Source organism: Carassius auratus, unplaced genomic scaffold (genome assembly GCF_003368295.1).
Source record: "Carassius auratus strain Wakin unplaced genomic scaffold, ASM336829v1 scaf_tig00002576, whole genome shotgun sequence".
NCBI classification, from domain to species: Eukaryota; Metazoa; Chordata; class Actinopteri; order Cypriniformes; family Cyprinidae; genus Carassius; species Carassius auratus.
In genome coordinates this window covers 2,094,854-2,115,136 of record NW_020523459.1, presented here as the reverse complement: position 1 = coordinate 2,115,136, position 20,283 = coordinate 2,094,854, and the positions used below count along the sequence as shown (strand labels likewise).

At 36.5% G+C, this 20,283-nt stretch overlaps 2 protein-coding genes across 4 annotated transcripts in view; one reads left to right on the top strand and one right to left on the bottom strand.

The window, feature by feature from the left end:
* LOC113069945 (inositol 1,4,5-trisphosphate receptor type 3-like) overlaps nt 1–11,918 on the bottom strand; it is a 29,952-nt gene extending 18,034 nt beyond the window's left edge. For all 3 annotated transcript variants that reach the window (XM_026243100.1, XM_026243101.1, XM_026243102.1), the window contains exons 1-18: nt 11,506–11,918; nt 10,273–10,343; nt 9,336–9,457; nt 9,052–9,138; nt 7,484–7,642; nt 5,682–5,780; nt 5,341–5,424; nt 5,047–5,193; nt 4,562–4,657; nt 4,438–4,476; nt 3,716–3,855; nt 3,458–3,557; nt 2,615–2,775; nt 2,352–2,493; nt 2,086–2,247; nt 1,747–1,919; nt 281–400; nt 18–200 (exon numbers count right to left, since the gene is read on the bottom strand). In XM_026243100.1, coding sequence (XP_026098885.1) covers nt 18–200; nt 281–400; nt 1,747–1,919; nt 2,086–2,247; nt 2,352–2,493; nt 2,615–2,775; nt 3,458–3,557; nt 3,716–3,855; nt 4,438–4,476; nt 4,562–4,657; nt 5,047–5,193; nt 5,341–5,424; nt 5,682–5,780; nt 7,484–7,642; nt 9,052–9,138; nt 9,336–9,457; nt 10,273–10,343; nt 11,506–11,597 — 2,177 coding nt within the window. In that variant the 5' untranslated portion in view covers nt 11,598–11,918. The remainder of the gene's footprint in view (nt 1–17; nt 201–280; nt 401–1,746; nt 1,920–2,085; nt 2,248–2,351; nt 2,494–2,614; nt 2,776–3,457; nt 3,558–3,715; nt 3,856–4,437; nt 4,477–4,561; nt 4,658–5,046; nt 5,194–5,340; nt 5,425–5,681; nt 5,781–7,483; nt 7,643–9,051; nt 9,139–9,335; nt 9,458–10,272; nt 10,344–11,505) is intronic.
* Nucleotides 11,919–16,415: 4,497 nt separating this feature from the next.
* LOC113069944 (prosaposin receptor GPR37L1-like) lies at nt 16,416–20,025 on the top strand. Its single transcript, XM_026243099.1, has 2 exons — nt 16,416–17,211; nt 18,017–20,025. The coding sequence occupies exons 1-2, from the start codon at nt 16,603–16,605 to the stop codon at nt 18,857–18,859; spliced, it is 1,452 nt and encodes a 483-aa protein (XP_026098884.1). The 5' UTR covers nt 16,416–16,602; the 3' UTR covers nt 18,860–20,025.
* The last annotated feature ends 258 nt before the right edge of the window (nt 20,026–20,283 follow it).

Genomic DNA, 20,283 nt, shown 5'->3' with positions numbered 1-20,283 from the left:
TGAATTGTTTTTATTACCTGTAATATGTCAGCACATTTTCATCATGCACATTCCCTTGCCGGGCCTCTTGGGCAAGCTGTCGAATGCTCTTCTCATGCGTCTCGTTCTCCTTCTCAGACCAAATCAGCCAAACTTCATCCTCCTCTCCAAACTCTTCCATATACTCCGAGGTGTGATGTGTGTCCTTAGCGGCTCGCCGCCTTCACAAACACGCACAGGAAGAATTCACATGAGCACATAACCCGAGACACATTACACTATTTTTCTTCAATTTACTTACTCAGTTTTCATGAGAATATCCTGGTTTTTGGCATCCAGCACACATTTACATATCAGCTCTTGAGTTACTGGGATCGCAACATTATTGGACACGCACAAGTCTGACAGATAGTCAAGAAACCTGGAAATCAAAACATCAACATGGAATAGACATTTACATACAAAGGCATGTTAAAAGCTATGGCAAATATTTAATAAATAATTAAATCGCATTATTGTCTGTGATTAATCGCAATTAATTGCATTGTTATGCACAAAACTAATAATGCATTCAAAAGTAGTGTATTGTTTTAAAAGTAGGCCCACTGCTATATGAACAAAAGTCTAACAACATTTGGTTTGCAAACACTTTAAACAAATAAGGTGCTTTTTACAACAGTGTTCCTTTTACATAGTAGCAATCTAAAAACTTATCACAACAATCTCAACTTATAACAATAATGTAATTAAATGAAATATAAGACAAGCTATTTGTCACTATTTGTTAAAATATTTTATAGTTTGTAAAGAGTCCAGAGCCGTAGAGACCTGCATGATCACAGGCCCCATCTCTGCAGAGTGCGGCGCGAGTGCGGGATGCAGGAGAATAATTATGGAGTGCACTCACTAGGCAATCTTAACTGTGGCGGAGTGCGTTTGACCCCAAAAGCCTGATTCGTTTGACTAGTGTGATTGCTACATTTAGCAGTCCCTGGCTCGGTTGGAAGAGGTGGGCAAGAGTACAGTTCAGATATAGATCAGTGAGTGAGCGCTAACCACACCAGAGTGCAGATCTTCTGATACGTGCTGCATGATTGTGTGAATATTTCTGAGCGGCAAAAGCAATAGATATATTAGTTACCACATCCCATACGACTCAAAATAATAATGCACAAAGTTAACAAACCAATTTCGCTCCACTGTGTTGAGTGAGAGCGCTTCTCTGCTCTCTTCATGTGCTATTGGAAACTTCCTATTTCCAACATATAAAGTCATGATTACAAGCTTGTTGTATTCTTTTCTGTTAAAAATAACAGTGGACAGTGGTTTGTGAATGTTTATGCTAAGCCTAAATATTTTGATCGGGAGCATCCCCTCCTGTGCAATAATAACACGTTAACTTGACCAGCCCGAATTACAATTGTCATTTTTTGTCAGTCTTAAAACTTTTTGCTTTCAAATGTTGAACCATTGAGCTTTTACTTTGACACAGCAATAAATAAATAAATAAATAAATAAATAATGCAGGAAAGCTATAAAATTGACCAATAAATTAATTACCATATAATTTGTCCAATTACTTTTAATGACTTTTCCAGCCAATTTAAATTCTTTTAACACTACACGTCTCCTAATGAGCATTTTTAACCCTAGCAAAACAAACGTCTATAACTTTAAAGATTGTATTAATATCCATTACTTTTCCAGTCCTTTAACCCACAATTTTAAAATGTATAATTTTAAGGTTCATCTAATGGAAACACTAACCTGGGCTCCCTGTTCTTACGAACCAGACTGACGAAAGTCTCCACCTCGGTTTTAGTGATATGTTTCTCCAGCAGTTTGCGGTTGTTGTGTAGCAGGGCTGTGATGGTGTCCTCAGCCAAAATATCATAGCCGATCTGAGACTGCATCATTCCAAACTGCTTGGCTATGTGCTCCTGTAAGACAAATCCCCATCTCTGAATGCTGATTTCTTGTGGCTCTTTCTAGAGTGACAGGACGTCTGATTGCCATTCGTACAATTTCAACATTCAACATCACGGCTTTTTGTAATGTCCCAGTGTTCTAAACCATCCTTGAGCACCTGTGCATGCATTGGAGTACCTGATTTTTTCGGTAGTCTTCTTGTGAATGACGCAGCACCCTGTAGCACAGTCTCAGCATGTATTGATAGGGGGCGTATTTCTGGTCAGACAGCTCATCTAACGTTAGCAGAGGCGGCTCAGTGCCCCTCTGTTTAAATGGGCCTTTAATGATCCCAAATATCTAAGCAGAAAAAGAGACAGCAAGTCTTAAGAGATTAGATCGTTCACCAACAAAGACGCTTCAACTGTAGACACATTGTAGTTTTCTAATCATTAAAATCAGACCTGTTTGAGAATGTTCTGCTCTCTCATAAGTTTCTGTCTCTCTCGGTTGGGCTTGTTCATGGTCACCTCCAGGGCTGGCTGGCCATTGTTAAACTGATCAACGACAAAGAAAACCACATCCTCCAGCAGTTTAATGGCATACCTGTGAATAGAGAGAGTGCATGAAGCTCTGGCATAGCACAAAGTAAAAACCACAGCGGTTAAGGACATAAAACCTCAGGCTGAGACTCTGGTTTGGTGCTTGTGTGTACTTTCAAATCTACCTTCTGTCATTAGGACTGAGGAAACCGGAGGTGAACTTGTCGACTACGGTGCTCAACATGTAGCTGGCATCATTCGCAAAATCTAGATCTCTAATCTCCATGACCGGCACAGAGACAATGGCAAAGGCTTCCTTATCCTCTTTGGTGGGGCAGGTGCCCAGCTAGCAGAAGAAGAAGAGAGAGAAGGAAAAGTGAATACTAAAATAAACATTTAGAGTAATAAATGTGGTTCTGTTCATCAAAGAATCCTGAAATAAATGCATTTTACACAAAAATATTAAGCAGCTCAAGCGTTTCAACATTGATAAAAATAAGAAATGTTACTTGAGGGCCAAATCAGCATATTAAAACTACAAAAAAAATGTTATTCAGCTTTATCACCAGAGGTATAAATAAAAAAATTTAATGTAAAAAATGTATTAAGCATTAAGTACACAAGTATTAAAATGAATATAATAATAAAAAAAAAAAAAAAAAAAATTAGTAAGGTAAATATATCAAAATACAAAAAGAATTTAAATTGTAAGAATTTTTGACAAAATTATTATATGGAATGTATTTTTTATCAAATGTAGCGTGGGCATAAGAGATTGCTTTCAAAAACATTTTTAAAATATGACTGACCCCAAATATTTAAGCGATAATGATATAAAATTAACTAATTATTAAACTGTGATATACAACACTTATTATATATTAATTAATTAATTGAAATCTGTAGTAAAACATACAACTTATGTTTTAATTCTAAAATTAAATAAATACTTTGGACATAAATATAAAAAAAATCTAAATTAAGAATTTGCCTTTACACAGACTATACATAGGGAGAAAGATTTTCACCATTAATCGAATGGGTCTCTCCTCATCAATGTCGATGGGAATGTTGGTGCTTTGGATCCAAGTGTTTGTGCACAGGTGACGGAATCGAACATAAGAATTTCTGTTGGAAATCAAGAAGATGAATATGCAGGAGGAATCCGTTAATCAAGTTTTTTATCAAACAAATTCATTTATCCCACAGGATGCAGCAAGACAAATAGAGAGAGAGAGAGAGAGAGAGAGAGAGAGAAAGAGAGAGTACAGGATAGCATTGAATACCGTGGCACAAACGAATCAGTCTTCTGCAGTGTGGTGGGGTCCAGCTCAAACAGAGAGGCGATGTCATTCCCATGAGGCACTGCAACTAGCTTGTATTTTATCCTCTCTCCTAGGCTTCTCTTTATACGGCTACTATCCACCTACAGGCATAGTAACAAGTCAGAGACTTTCTGGGAGAAAAAGGTTTCAGAACACTTTTCAGAACACATACCGTATTTTTCGGACTATAAGTCGCACCTGAGTACAAGTCGCATCAGTCAAAAAATACGTCATGACGAGGAAAAAAAAACATATATAAATCGCACCGGATTATAAATCGCATTTATTTAGACCCAAGAACCAAGAGAAAACATTACCGTCTACAGCCACGAGAGGGCACTATATGCTGCTTAGTGTAGACTACAGGAGCACTGAGCAGCATCTCTGGTAGCATAGAGCGCCCTCTCGGGGCTGTAGACGGTAATGTTTTCTGTTAGTTTATTTCTCTTGGTTCATGTCAAATTAATTTTGATAAATAAGTCGCACCTGACTATAAGTCGCAGGACCAGCCAAACTATGAAAAAAAGTGCGACTTATAGTCAGGAAAATACGGTAAGATAGGAACAGTCTTTGCATCTAATTTTTAACTTCTCGTGAACTCCTGATCCAAGTCTTACAGTGAGATGTCAACCAGAAAGTTGTTCCATGTGTTACCATGCCATATAGCAACAAGTCACACCTACCTCTATATCATTGCTGTTTTCTTTATAACCTGGATTCTCCTGCAACACAAATCATTCATGTAAATAAGGTATTCTAATATTATTAAACCACATATCAGGTTGCAATAAATGTGGAGGGATTTACCTCAGCAGCAAGATAGTTTCCTGTGGCCAAGTGTTTGAATCGGTAAAGGCTGTTCCAATGTCCTGCTCCTCCACGGCATGGATCATGGTGAACCACCTACAACCAACAAGCAAACAACCCAACATTAGGTCACTATGGAGGCACCTTTCCACCTCCGCATAAAAAAAGACAATTGTGATCATTTAATCTTGATTAGAATTGATCTATCATGATTTCAACTTCACATCATATAAAAATAATTAAACAACAGTTTTTTTTTTAAATGCCACATGGCATACTAAATAAATAAAAGCATCAAAGAAGTTAAAAACAGTTAATATATTAACAGTAATCCATTTTGAATACAATTATAATTATAATGCAAATTCGTTGTTTTGTATAATATATTTGGCTCTTTTGAGGATATAGTACGACACACATCTGAATCTAAATCCTGACATTAACTGCAGGAAATCTGCTGAATCAATCTATGAGGAGGCTCTTACCTCAACCTCCCATAATGCATTGGAGCTGGTGGCTGAAGTAGCAGACTGACGCAGAGTTGTGCGCAGGAACACATGCAGCTTAGACTTGTACTCATCACAGGTCAGAAACTTCTCCTGTTCTGCGTGGAAGAGCCTCACCACGTCTCCCTATGCATGAACAGCATGAATATGACTTTTTTTTATGAGACGTCAACATAACTGCCTTGGCTTTGGCTATATATCATAAACCTTGATCTACATGAACTACAGTACAGGTTTGCAACAATGACTTTTGCATGTGACCGTTGCACTTACCCCCTTAAGGACTTCATCTTTGTGGTCACTGAACATCATAAACAGACTGATCTTCCAGCTGGTGTTGCTGTTGACTGAATTGATCTGTAGGGGGCAGTCTTACATTATAAAAAGACAAATGGCACACAGCACTTATTTCAGCTTATTTTGCTGACTATCCTTCACAGAAGCATTACTAATCTCAGAAAACATGTACATTTTGTAAAACTGACAACTACTAGTTTGTGGTAAATGTATCTGTTTGGCTGCTTACAATCACCACAATCCATGTGTCTACTTCACAGTCATGTTAACAAACAACTTCAAGGCAAACTGATCCATGTCTTTTCAAACTGGCCCACCTCTTTGCACCCTGGGTGATCGGGAAGCTCATAACTACTGGCATGGAGAGGCTGTCCAGCATTCACAGGATTCAGGATCACCTTATCTCCAACTACCACCTGAAATGGAGATTAAACGATTCAGTGAGGGGATCAATATGACTGTCACAGCCACAGACATCTGAAAAGCAAATATGTACATCACTATCAGTTTACACAAGGGAGAAGCATTTAAATTCGGATTAGCTCGGTAAACCTGTTTATATGTATATAGGGTCATTTGCATGCATTTACCTAACTTGGTGAGTGTGTACGTTGGTTGTATGCACAGAGTATGTGTGTCTATCTTCGTATAAACTATGATGTGTAATTAGGTGTGCAGGTAAATATGCCGTATCTATATAGGGATAAAGTTGAATCTCAAAAAGCATGCAAGGTTAAACTGCGAAACATGTAAAAAGCCTTGTACACACAGAAAACTGATGTTGTTTACAAAGATTTACAACATTGTGTCATAAAAATAATCTGGACGTTATTTTCTATGTTATTTTTCCTTTCTATAATTTTCTATCATAAATGCGGTATTTTTATGTATTACAGTAAAAAATTACATTAATGTATTCAAATAAACACAAATTAAACAAATACTGCATAATGTAAATATTTAATCATTTTTATATTTTTACAGTGGTACATTATTTTCACATTAGTCACAGAAGCTGTGGTGAAGCAGTGCTATTTTAGTATCATAGCATTACTATTATATATTTTAATTTTTTTTGTGTGTGTTTTCATTTTTTTAAGTTTCAGTCATTTTGTTTTGGGATTTTTTCATGTTGTAAATACATTTAATTTCAGTTATTTTATTACATAATGTTAAGATCAATTATAATGAGAAATGTTGCCTTGGAAACTAGCTGAATAAAAAGGGTTTTATATTTTATTTCAGTTAATGTTTATTTTACTTCAAGTAATGAAAATGGGTTTTTTATGGTTTTAATTTTAATTTAGATTTAAAAACTGCTTCAACTTCATGCAAATTTCTAGTTCTTAATCTTATTTTGGGGTAAAATATGATTCATCATATAATGATGGGATTTCCCCTTATAAGCTTGTTTATATTAGGCCTGCAATAATCTATAAATCGACTTATCGCACAATAAATGTACATGACCACAATCATTTTTGGTGACGCAATAGTGCCCATTATATTTACCTAAAAAATTTATGTCACCATGTATTTTGCATTTCACTTGCACCTGTGTTTTTTGCATTTTCGTGTGCATAAGTTGGTACTAGTTCAAATTAACTAAAAATGGCCTTGTTTATGGATTTGTGCCTTTATGCATACGGACATCTGACTGCTAAGTAGGGATTGTGATTTTCAGCAATACTGTGCACCCTTAATTGACAGAAAAAAGAAAGTCCGGGAAAAATCTGTAAATGGAAAAAATATAGTTCGAGTTATTTGTGAATATGTCTTTTTTTCTTTAAGTTACCTTGCACTTTTTGTTAGAAAATGTTATTACTATTTATTGAAGTTTTTTAAGCTATCTAATATTTTTATAATTAATTTATATGATCTAAATATTCTTAAGAATTGCAAGTGTGTCAGCCTTCTTGCATTATTATGCTTTTATATTATGAATATATATGTTCAATTGCATAAAATGGTCTTAAAATTAAAAATAAAATAAAAATTATATCGCTATTATATCTGTGTCAATATATCGCACAACAAAAAGTTGATATTATGACAGGCCTAGTTTATATTATGTGACTTCTGTGTTTCCTGTGTGCTTGCATATGCATGTGTGATTTACATTGTCTCCATTGGCTCTGAGCTTCCAGAAAGGTTGGATGAAAAGCCAGGATCCCTCATTCCCCGTCCCATCAAGAGTGACACGCATTGCGTTCTTCTCCAGCAACGCTGGAAGACGCTTATTCACTGTCAAGTACTTGTTGCTCTTCATGTGCAGGAGCTGAAAACACATGAACATTGATTAGAATAAACACTTTTATTCTGTAAACTCTCTCTTAAATATAAAAAGGACAGTCCAGGCTCTAAAAAACAAGATTGCGATTGGTGACGAAAGAACTTATTGGGAAAACTATAATGATTTGGATTAACAAACTAAATTATTTACTGAATGTATGCATCTTAAATCATTTTGTTGTGACTTATAAATGCAAGTCATTTGAGACCATCGTGCCGAAAACACCCTCTCACTTTACCACACAGCCTTTGTGGTTGATTGCTTATTTCCACAGCGCTGCACTTACTACAGAGCTTCTTAGGAAGAAAGTACTTCCTTTTTAACTAAAAAAAGACTTTGCAAATATCTTGAATGGGTATGTTATAATATGCTAGCACCTTCTCTGCCACTGGCTAAAATAAAAAAATTAAATAAATGCATGTTGGCCCACAGGAATCACTGGACATGGGAAGCTCCTATTTATTTTAGGATACCCTAAAGTCACAGGAAAAGACTTTGTTTCCTATAGTGTAGCATTGCTGTAGGCAATTATCTGTAACTGACGTCACTACCAGGGAGGAAACACATTTCTTTTTTGCTAAGATAAAGATGTGCGTTTATAGCTGTGACCCATTAACAAACTCAGCATGTCTACATAAGTCAACAAAAAATCTAAAGTGACTTTCTTAAGTTTATTTATACACATACTTGGAAAAATGTCATTGAAGCATATGATTCCAAAGAAACTAAATATTTGTCTGTGTTATCTATCTTTATTCAAAAGATTTCCAGCTAATATTACTAACCCAGCTCCAAATGTCGTACAGACCATGTCTAGCCATTTACACTGACCTATTCTAAAAAAAGGAAACCATCCACTTTTCAGGATCCAGTCAATTCCCAAAGTCCCCATAATACAGAAGCATTTTTTTTTTACAGCTAAAAATTTCAAATAATAACTCTTTATTTTTGTAGAGGCTATAGTAAGTGGTGCACCTTGAATCTTGAATGAAAAGCATGATTACGTTGGGTGACTAGGATCATTCTCAATCTTTTGTATCCAGAACCAAGGTTTACATCACAGAACTGCACATTTCTACTCCTCTTTAAAAGGGATTGAATGGTTTTGCACTTAGGTCTATCTGTCGGGACAAGACAGCGATTTCTTTACATAACCTTACAAAACCTCTCCTGATCTTGTGGGTTTTAACTTAATTATAAAATGGAGCTACAATTTCATGAAGAAATGTTTGGGGGGCAAATATACTTTTCTTACGTGACTTATAAAAACAAACAAAAAATCAGCCAAGATGTATTTATGGACAAACAGCCTGTAAAAAAAAAACTTCAGATCACACTGACTGCATTAGCAACTAATTAACAGGTATCATTTTTTTCTAAATGCAGATTCTCACCTGAATGACATTGCCATATTTTATCACATCCCCATGGACCTTTTTGTTCTCAGCTTCATTCTGCTTTTGTTCCAGATTAGCTGCATGCTTTGATACGAGCCAAAACAAAAACAAATGAGTAACAAAGAACTGCAGGCAGTTCAAATGTCAATCATCATATGAAATTTGTCATGGCAAACATGTTAATAAATCCATCAGATTTCTCTTTGCTCACAGCTGTAATTAAAAACCAAAAAGCGAATTCTGTTGTCGATCTAAATTCAACAGAATTGTTTGTGACTTACTTGCAATTTCTGAAGAAGCACCATGTCTCCAATCTTATCCTTTTCGTGCTTTGCCTGTTTAGCCTTCCAGAACTGTTTCTGGGCAGAATATCGGTTCATGGGATAAACCTTAAAGAGGCAGTCTAGATAAAAAATAATAAAAAATACTGAATAAATAAATAATGAATTAATTTGTATCAGCTGTTTGCATACCTGGTTTGGAAAATGTGAATTTTAATTTTATTTTTATTTGTTGACACTGTTCTTGTGAGACCAATAAAGTCTCTAAATACTGATTTTATTCATTATATCTTAATACTTAAAATTTGCTTTGGACGGGACAAAATAATTTTGTATTTGCAACTAAACTTTTGAATCATCTGCAGATCAGATCTGAACTTAATGGGTTGGGGAGGTTATGGTTTGAGGTTACTTCACTGCATTGTTGACCCAGTTAGTTACCAACGTAAATAGCAGTTTGCTCAATAGGACTAAATAAATAAAACCTAGCAATACCAGGTAACTCAAACCCAGCCATACTTTTTCATATTTGTGAAATGACTGACTGAACCACTGTTGTCATGGGTAGCTGAAACAAATAAAATAGTTTTAATCAAATTAAAACAAATTACATTTATATCATTAGTTTATTATATTTAGAAAACAACTGGCCTTGCAACAAAACAAACACTGGAACAATACAGTATTTCTTAATATATTATGATTAATCTGCAATTCAAGCTATTATACAGACTAGTCAGACTAGTTCCTGTAGGTAGCATATTTAGCTAAAATGTCAAATGTCTTCTAATATTTAATTTCTCTCTGAGGACCACAAACGTCTAGCTATCAATGAAAGGTTGTATGCACGACTTACCATTCAGCATCAAGACTTCCACAGAGTTACAGTATGTAATAATCATTCTGGAATAACATTATTTTAAAAACTATAAAATACCTCTGAATTTTTTGGGAGGGTTGTCTAGATCTCCACCTGCTGGCTCCACGACACAACGGTCATCCACCAGCCTGGGAAGGTAAACACAAGGCTCACACTCAATAAAACGATTCTACAAAGCCTTCGAGAGGCATATCAGTATCAGTGGTCATAAAGATTTATGTGTCACGATGAACTCTTAAAGCACTTCAGTCCTGGCCTGGAACAATTTCTTCATTTCTACAGACTTCTGGTGGACATCCTGCTAAATACTTTAAATAATAATGCTTTGCCAAAGTGCCTTTAAGGTCTAATTATGTCATATTATAGATATGCAATCCTATTCAATAATACCCCTAGGCTAGCCTGCAACTAAATACAGCAGCCTTTGAGGGTTTCTAGGAAACAGGTTAAAACATGTTTATAGGCTGCCACGCCAGTTCAATAAGACACGTGCGAGCCTGAATGGCTGAAACAGCCCAAGGAAAAACCCTGGACACTTCTGAATGCGGTTTCAGAGAGCCATTCCTGCATAACATTTGCTTTTTAAGATGACCGTCTCCTTTGTTCTTGCATCTGGCCTGAATCCAAAACAGGGGTGCTGTTTCCTCCTGACCTTAAAACAACAGTAAACTTTGGTCTGAAAAGTTCATATAGTGAGAACAATACTAAAAAGGTCTCTCCCTTTCAATGACCAACAGGCTTCACTGTAAATGTGAATTCAAGATTGTGCTTTTATTTAGGAGCACGGGCATCAAACGGAGCCATCTGAATAGATATTTTAGCTAAGTCTAGTCGACCAGAAAGTTTATGAGATGTCCTGAGTATCTAAAATTTGCATAATACACACATACATAGAGATCTTTACAGTAGCCAATATATAACTTTCATACAGTCTGCCTACTATCATTCAAAATATGATTCAAATTGTGATTCTAGGTTGTTAACTGCACTGTGACTTAACTGCACACCTGTGTGCAGCTCTCGATCTTTTTGCAAACCCAAAAACTCAAACACATCAAAGCTCAGTGTAAAAGTAAGCCACAGTACAGCCAACTAGCGAAGAAAACAAACATCTTGAGTTCTCAAGACTACAATTAATAATAAACTGAACTGATGAGACATGAAATTTCACACTGATGGCTATGATTTACTGCTCTTTTAAATAAACATAAAAGCTGTGTGTTTTGCAGAGTCTTTGGCTGAGGTGAACGCAGGCAGGAAGACAGAAAGAAGTCAATGAAAAACCCTTACCCCAGTGTGCTTATAAAACCATTGACAGTTCCTTCTGCATACAGGGAGACAATATCCCCCACATGCAGAAAACTGGACGCTGAATCCGACATCTTGGCTATTTACAGCAGCAGCCTGTACGTTAGAGTCAGATCTTGAAAAGCCCGGACACTTTTCTTACAAACTCTTCCTGATAAAGCGGGTGTAGACACGCTCTTCACCCACAGTTGAAGTATAAATGCATCCCGGCAGAGCTGGAAAACATGCAAAGGAGAGAAACCCTGCGAAAGTTAATCCCTACTTGGATGTGCAGCTGGGGATGTAAAGCGCAGAGGTCCGAGTGGCAGAAGGGACTCGTTGTTGAAGTTTTTCGGCGTACCTGAGGTCATAGTGCTTCAAACCAGGAAGCACGCGCAACCTTGTCAAGTCAAAACACGCCTGTAGGGGAGGCACCGCGTGGAAGAATACACTCTCTCGACCCTGCTGTAACCAACAACCCTGACAGAAAGAGAAAACTAAAAACAATCATTGAGCCTGTTCATTAGATGATGAGCTATTTGGCGCCTCGCGTCGCTCGCTCACTCTGTGGTTTCGAAGATAAACAAAAATAAATACATAAATAAATAAATGAATAAATAAATACATAATGATATATTATAGATTATTTAATAATATATAATAAATTATTATATATAAAATACAAGTATGTTTTATGACCTATCATTTTTAAGTTTAAATATATATATATATTTATTTATTTTTATTTTATTTTATTTTATTTATTTTTTGCCATGTAGCTGTTGCGATATATAACACAATATCTTTTTATTAAATTCCGTTAATATGTTATATTCTATAAATTATGTTATTTTAACTCGTATTTAATCTGACTAGCTTTGTTACAATATATATATATATTAATGGTCAGATTAGGTCAAGTATGAGAAAGTTCCTTTATGAGAAAGCTGTATTGAGGCACAGGCTTCTATAAAAACAGGCACACCCAACCTTTCATTTTATAAACTTGGACTAAATTTCCTGCTTTGGTTCATGAGACAAAACATGATATTAAGCAACACAATAAGGGGCTCTTGGTTTAAACATAGATGCACAATCTAATTTTTTCATCATTTTGATGAGCTAGTTCAGCAATAAATCAATTGGACCCACCAAGTGATGTCTTTGTGCATAATGGCAATAATAAAGACTTCAAGAATATAATCTTATAAATATTTAATGCTCCAGCAGCTCTATATTTTTCAGTGTAGTACTGTCAGTCATAGCAAGAGAGTTTCACACTTTGATGTGTTGTGGTTTATGTTAAGAGGCTTTAGATTCACAGCTAAAATAGGTGCAATCCATCTTTCCATTCATGTATGAAAAGGTCACAATATGTCTTAGTCTAGTTGGTATATAAAATGATTATTCGCCATGGAAATGACACAATCAGCAGGAAAAGCTACCTACGCACAAATCTGTGACATGCAAAATCACATCTGTGAACAAGTACTTCTGAATGTTTAGCTGAGTTTCCACATATTCAAAACGTTTGTCCAGGCAAATTTGCATTCAAATCGAGCTTCAGGAGAGATGGGATGCAATTGTGGCTAGATTTGCACTGCCGGTTGGCGCTTAAAGTCAATTAGAAGTTTATTATGACTTTCCCATTCTCTCTCCTTGTACAACCCCGTGTTTCTTATTAATATGTAAAAGCTCTAGTTGGGTAATTACTGTCATATTTTGGGAATGTTGGCGCACAACAGTATTTACACAAGTGAGACGTGTTGCTGAAGTCACAGAACTGAGCAACACATTTTCAGATCTGCAGTCATGATATTACTTTAAAACCACTTTGCACATTAGCAAAGGTTTTAACTTTACAGTTATTATTTAAAATACAATAATTGAGATTAAACTAAAGTGCTGGCTTTTCTAAAAGCTGACTCTATTCTCATTAGCACTTCAGTCGGTGAACAAATCACATGCAACCATAACAACATTTCTGACATCATAGAAGGATTTTTTCCTAGCTTTAGCTATGGCCTCATTATCTCCAAAACCAGTATTTTACAGGTTATTTTCTACCCTCCATCGGCTCGTTAAATCTCACTCTTAGCCCAGATCTCCCTATTAGGGTGAGGTCATGAACAGATTTGGGCTGACTGCATACTAATGACTTTTAACAGAAAGTCAGGTGAAACTGACGAAAACTTGCATGAGCTGTAAATGACTATATAAATACTCAAAGTAATCCCTTCAAGAATGAGCCAAATAACAACTGAGAGTAGCACAGAGCAAAAAAAAAAAAAAAAAAGGTGGGTGTTAGGGTGTGTTACCTAGGAAGTGTGTGTGCATGCTATGCTCACTTAAGGCACATGACCAAAGGATCCTCCAGCTTTACCTACAGTTTGTTCTTCATATCCTTATTGACACAGGGAGACGTTTACAATGCCTCAGCCCACTTATCAAACAGGAGGAAAACTTCATTACCACAAAAAATGTCCTCTGTCAGTTTTAAAACATCGATTTGTTGAGTTCAATAACGCTGCCATTATAATGAAAAATCGAAACGCAATCAGCATTTTCCCCAGATATGAAACATTATGCATTTCCTGTAAATGTAGCAGAGTAAAACCCAGAAATATTCTCTAGAACCTTCTCAGAGTAACCACTAATGATGCCCTCATTAATAGTATTAGGTTACATTTCCTGTTGGTATCAGATATCTTAAAGCACTTTGATTATCTGTTATGGTTTTGTAGTCCCTTCACCAAAATGTAATGTTTTGTGATGTAATTGCATATGATTATGATGATATGATTAGTATTTAAATTAACAGTTCACCCAAAAATGAAACTTTGTTTAAAACATAATCACCCTCAGACCATCCAAGATGTTTCTTATAAACCTGCAGCTTCTCACCTCACAAGATGTTAACTGATGGACTGGAGTGGTATGGATTACCTGTGGATTACTTGTGGATTATTGCAATGTTTCTATCAGATGTTTGGACTCTCATTCTGCACCCATTCACTGCAGAGGAGCAAGTGATGTTATGGTAAATGGTAAATATATCCAAATATGTTCAGGTGAAGAAACTAATTCATCTAGGATGGCCTGAGTGTGAGTATACTTCATTTTCCACTTTTTATTTATTACATTAAATAAATAGTATCTAAATATTATGACAATATAAATGTATGCATTTTTTATCTTAATTTATAGGATGGCTTATGTGCACACATGACACTTACTGACTGATGTGGGTGGGATATCAATATTTAGGAAACGTTTCGTGGTAAATGTAAGATGCCCTTTGCTTTTCTATGAACGTGTGTGAGTGTAGAGCCGAGAGATAATAACATCCATATAGATAATCTATCCTCCACTCATACCCACAAAATGTGTAATTGTGCCACTCCTTCCTGTTTCAGTAACATTACTGCTCATGAAGCATCACACTTCAGAGTTTAGCAGCCATAAATGCTTTGACTCTAGTGTCCAAAGAACTGTGATGACACTTATGCAGAGCATTTCACATTTTAATAAATATAGTCAATTATTTAGTCACATACAAAACTGTTACATTACCAATTTCCATGAGAACCATTGCTAAGTAGTCATCAAGAACCAAAAACAGATAATAATATTATTGACATCAGATTCTCTTAAGTCATATACTGTATCTAGAGCAAATAATCTTGAGCAAACAAGGTTAGCTTTCTGCATGTGAACATCTTTGGTAACATAATGGATTTCAGAATTAGGCATATTTTAAAATTAATGAATGATGTCATACAAATACATTATGCACAACCCAAAAGGGAAGAGAAAGAAGACATTTCTGAATCACTAGCACCATGTCACCCTTACGTTGTTAGTGTTACTGTACTAAGCATTATACACATGCAAACTGTTTACTACATCAGAAGAGTTTGAAAGTGTGTGGGTGACACGTTTTGGCACACAGTGCATTTGGCTGTGTTCAGTTTTCGTGCACTTACTCATTTTAATACTCGTGGTCTGTGAAAGGTTGATGTGTAAACTATGGCTATCGGTGTCTGTATTTTTTTTTTTTTATCTGCGGCCTCCCCAGCCCCCAGGCAGGAGCTCCAGCAAAAAAAAAAAAAAAAAGCATTTTCAGTCCAAGGTAATGTATTCATACTAGAAAGTGTTTGTATCTCAAATTTTACTCAACACATAGCATACTGATTAAGATCAAACACAGATAGAGATGCTCAAAAAAAATTTTTTTTAAAAATGAAGTACACTTAATGTAATTTAATCTCTCTGGAAGCAATCCAATCTTCTAATCCATTCTAATCTAGATTTCTAGAAGTTCAGACATGATAACTTGAGTCATGCCATGTTTAGAAGTTTATCTAACTAGGATAAAGTGTATTGACTTATTGAAGTTACTTACTTACAGAAGTATTGGGGCCAGTGGGGGGAGGGGGTACTGTCTCTTCAGCCAACCATTCTGTTTGCTAAGGAATTCTCTCTTTTGTTTTCTAAGACACACAAAAATGTAACTCACATTTAGTCAGAAAAGGATAAATCAGCTTGTTACAAGACAATCTTTTTAATTATTTTTATTTCACTATTTTGTTTCTTCAGTGCTCTTTAAGCTATGTCTGTGCGGGTTGCATCACTGAATGTAAAAATAAATTATTCAAGACTTCTGACTGGTAACATGTGCATTTATCTATGTTATTTAATCTCTTTAATGCACCACAGCTTGAAAACTAGTTTCATTACTTGCACTTTAATAACAATGTTAAAAACTCTCAGTTTAGTAAATTGTAGTGAAATTATAACGCTTTAAAACAGCATTTTAATGCCAGCAGAGGGCAATCACACCCATCAGTCAGTGAGGGAGAATAGCAAAAGGGGGTGTGCTTCTATGGACCCCTATTGAGAGGGAGCAGCCATCCATAGCTTTGATAAGAGAGCTACTCTCTGGTCACTGCAGAACACAGAGCCTTTTGGCACAAGGGATCTCAAACAGCAGCAGTGCCTTCATCGGGGTCTTTACTTCAGCCTCTGCCATCTGTTTTTTAGTTACTGCTTCTGAAGCAATTTCCTCTGACTTGTACGTAACTGGACTTAACCTTGAAGATGGGGATACGAGATTATAAATTGATTTATCTTATGACACTGGCTTTGCTTCTGAGTGCTTGTGCTTCAGAAGGAAAAAGAGGAAGTCAAGACAAGACAACTGTTGGCGAGAATAGTTTTAATCAAGATGATTCACAAGAAAGCACACCGCAAGATGTGCTCAGTGTGGAGGATGATGATAAAGGAACCATGGTCACACAAACTACAAGTCCTTTGCCCTTCACAGAGATGGCCAATTCGTCAGTGGCTGAAGATGGAAACCGCACTGAAATGACCAGTGAACAGGTTCCTATCGGTGATCCAACCAAAAGGAGCATCACAAAAATCTACAATCCTTTGTTTCCCATCACTGACAGCTCTTACAGTGCTTATGGGATTCTCTTTTTGGCTTTTGTGGTGTTTGCCTTCGGCATCGTGGGTAATCTGGCGGTAATGTGCATTGTGTGGCAAAATTACTTCATGAGGAGCACATGGAACTACTTTCTTGCAAGTCTGGCTTTTTGGGATTTTCTGGTTTTGTGCTTCTGTCTGCCTGTGGTGGTCTTTAATGAACTCACCAATAAGAGGCTGCTGGGAGATTTCTCCTGCAGAGTTGTGCCTTACATAGAGGTGAGGCCCTTCTAAGGCACAGTCAAGTTCACATTCAGACTTGATCAATTTCTCATGGTCTAATGTATCTGAAAAAATATATCTTAAATGTGCCCAAAGTTTAGCTAGTCCTTAAATTAAAGAACTTTTAAATTCAGATAGATACAGTATTAATTCTGGATTTCTAACACTGCAGACCATGTTACATAACCCTGTAACACCCATCTTTATAATTACTATTCATGACAGTCAAGAGGGACGTACACCCATATCGGTTATATATTATTTGACAATGTTACAGATTTTTGATTTATCATTTTGATCAATATAGGACATTTAATTGTGCACTTCACCTTATTTTATCCTATCAGTTACCTTTGTCATCATCTAATGTTCATTTAAAGTTGACCTAGTAATTTTAACTTTAAGTAAGCTAGTATTATTAGTAACTTAATTAGTAATGTTACATGTTTATCAAATTTAAAATGAATATCAGTTTTTCAGCCTTTAAATTAAACTGTTCTGAATCCTAGATTCACTTGTAGCATTTATTTATTTATAAAAAAAAAATGTGTAGCCTAACTCAATCTCTTAAAATACTACTATCTATGTCATTATATATCTATATATTTATATTATATTTAATATTAATAGCATTTCATGTAACATGAAAATAATTAGCACCTTTACTATTTTGACCACAATATTAAAATGGATGCATCCCTACTCTAATCAGTTATTTTTACTGAACATCATGAAACATCATGAAAACACAAACATATGTTATGTGATTATAACAATAATGATTGTTTTGCACACCCTCCAGGTAACCTCTCTTGGTGTGACAACCTTCAGTCTGTGTGCTTTGGGCATTGACCGCTTCCACGCTGCCACAAGCTCCATGCCAAAGGCCCGACGAATTGAGCGATGTCAGAAGGTCCTGGCTAAGCTGGCCGTGGTTTGGATTGGCTCCATGGTGCTAGCGGCTCCTGAGCTGCTCCTGTGGCAGCTGCATCAGGTGACATCATCTAGTCTGGGTGAACAAGTGGACACCTGCATCATGAGTCCATATCCAGATCTCCCCGAATCCATCTATTCTCTAATTATCAACTACCACGACGCACGCATGTGGTGGTACTTCGGCTGTTACTTCTGTCTGCCCGTTGTCTTCACCCTGCTCTGTCAGCTGGCCACCTGTCATGTATCCGGCGGGAGCGGAAGTTCTCTTAAGCGGCCCGAGGAGCAATCTCCATCCAAAAAACAAAAGCTTCAGCACGCTCAGCAAGTCGAACGGCAGCTCAACTGCACGGTCATGGCTCTAGCGGTCGTATATGGTGTCTGTACGCTGCCAGAGAACGTTTGCAACCTGACATTGGCGTATGCTCCCATCCAGGTGTCTGAGGAGGTGACTTCTCTTCTGGCCCTCATAAACCAGTTCTTTCTGTTCTTTAAGTCATCTGTGACACCAGTGCTGCTGCTTTGCCTGTGCAAGTCTCTGGGCCAGGCCTTCATGGACTGTTGCTGCTGCTGCTGTGAAGAATGCCAACCGAGCAACTCTTCATCTACCCAAAATGTCGCTGAAGGCAAGCTCAAGACCACCAATGACATGTCCTCCATTTTTTTTGACAAAGCCAAGGACAGTACAACCATCTTGTCCATTGGCAGCTGAGTAGGCGGATCCCGTCCCTAAGTGATGACATCATGAGACGACATGGAGTCTACAACCTACCTTCTTCCCGTTATCCACTAGTGGCCATCTTTACATTAGCAGTTCTTACTGTTATGTTGGAGCAAGTTAGCTTTGTTCAACAAATCTGAGGCCAATTTGCAATTTTGTTTTTGGTACGAACTTACTGGGTAAAAACATTTTTGGTTAAGATCTAAGCTCTAAGTTTGGCATCTAAAGGCTAATTCACTCTAAATTATGTTCATAAATCCGAAGATTCATTCCATAATATCTCAGGATGGCTCAATGTACCTATAAATTCTTGACAGGATAATTCACCCAATAATTTACTCCCCCTCGTGTCATTTCATCTGTAGAACACAAAAGGAAGATATTTTGAAAGACGTCTCCATGTTTATGTCCATACAATGGAAACCAATGGGCTCCAGTGACTTCACTGAATGGACAAAACTATTTTTAATTGTATCCACTTTTGTATTCTGCAGAAGAAAGGAAGTCATAATGGGTTGGAACAGCATGAGGGGGTGTAAAAGATGCCAGAATTTCGATTTTTGGGTGAACTTTCCACTTAATATATCACCAGAGTCTCCATTAAGTCATTGCAATTTTGACTTCAGATGTCCCACATTCATAGTTCTACTTTTCTGTACAAACAATTATGAATTTTACACATAGCTCTGAGTGTATAAGTATTTAGCGAAGCACTCTGTGAGATCAGAAATGCAGTGAATACTACCAGATCACAAATAACACATCGTCTTGTTCATATAATAGGAAAACTCATGAAACAAAAATCTAAGGAGTTTTTGTCTGTTACTCAGGCAAATGCTATTTATCACTAATTTTAATTAATGCCGCTTTTTTCATAACGACTGAAAATTGGTCTACACTGTTGATTGTGAATTTCTGTATATAAGCACTCAGCTGTATTAGAATGTAAATAGATCATTTCTGAAAGCAAACTCCCTGAGCAAACTAGCTTTTCGAGCCCCTTCATGTAGTACGGTGAGACAAAAAGACAGAAATTGAATGGTGTACCTCCTCAAGGGACTATTGTAACTTTTGCACATAGCTGCTTTCATAAGCAAATTCTTTTAAAAGTCCATAAACAGTTTATTAAACTCTATTCAATAAATACCTTGAAATAATTTATGTTGTCTCATTCATCTTTGAAATTGCAAGAAACAGTGTCAAGAGTTGTACTAATCTCTCAAATGTCCATCAGGGCCGGAGGGAGAAGATTTGTCCTTGCAGACTTGGTTTCCTCATTCCCATACGGTTTCTATTGTTCTGAAAAGGAGATGGAAGCGTCTACTGTGAATATCAATAGCCAGACTACGGCTGAGTTGCCAAGATACCGTCTAAAAATTCACGTGTTTTTTCCAGAATGGCCCAGTGTGAACAAA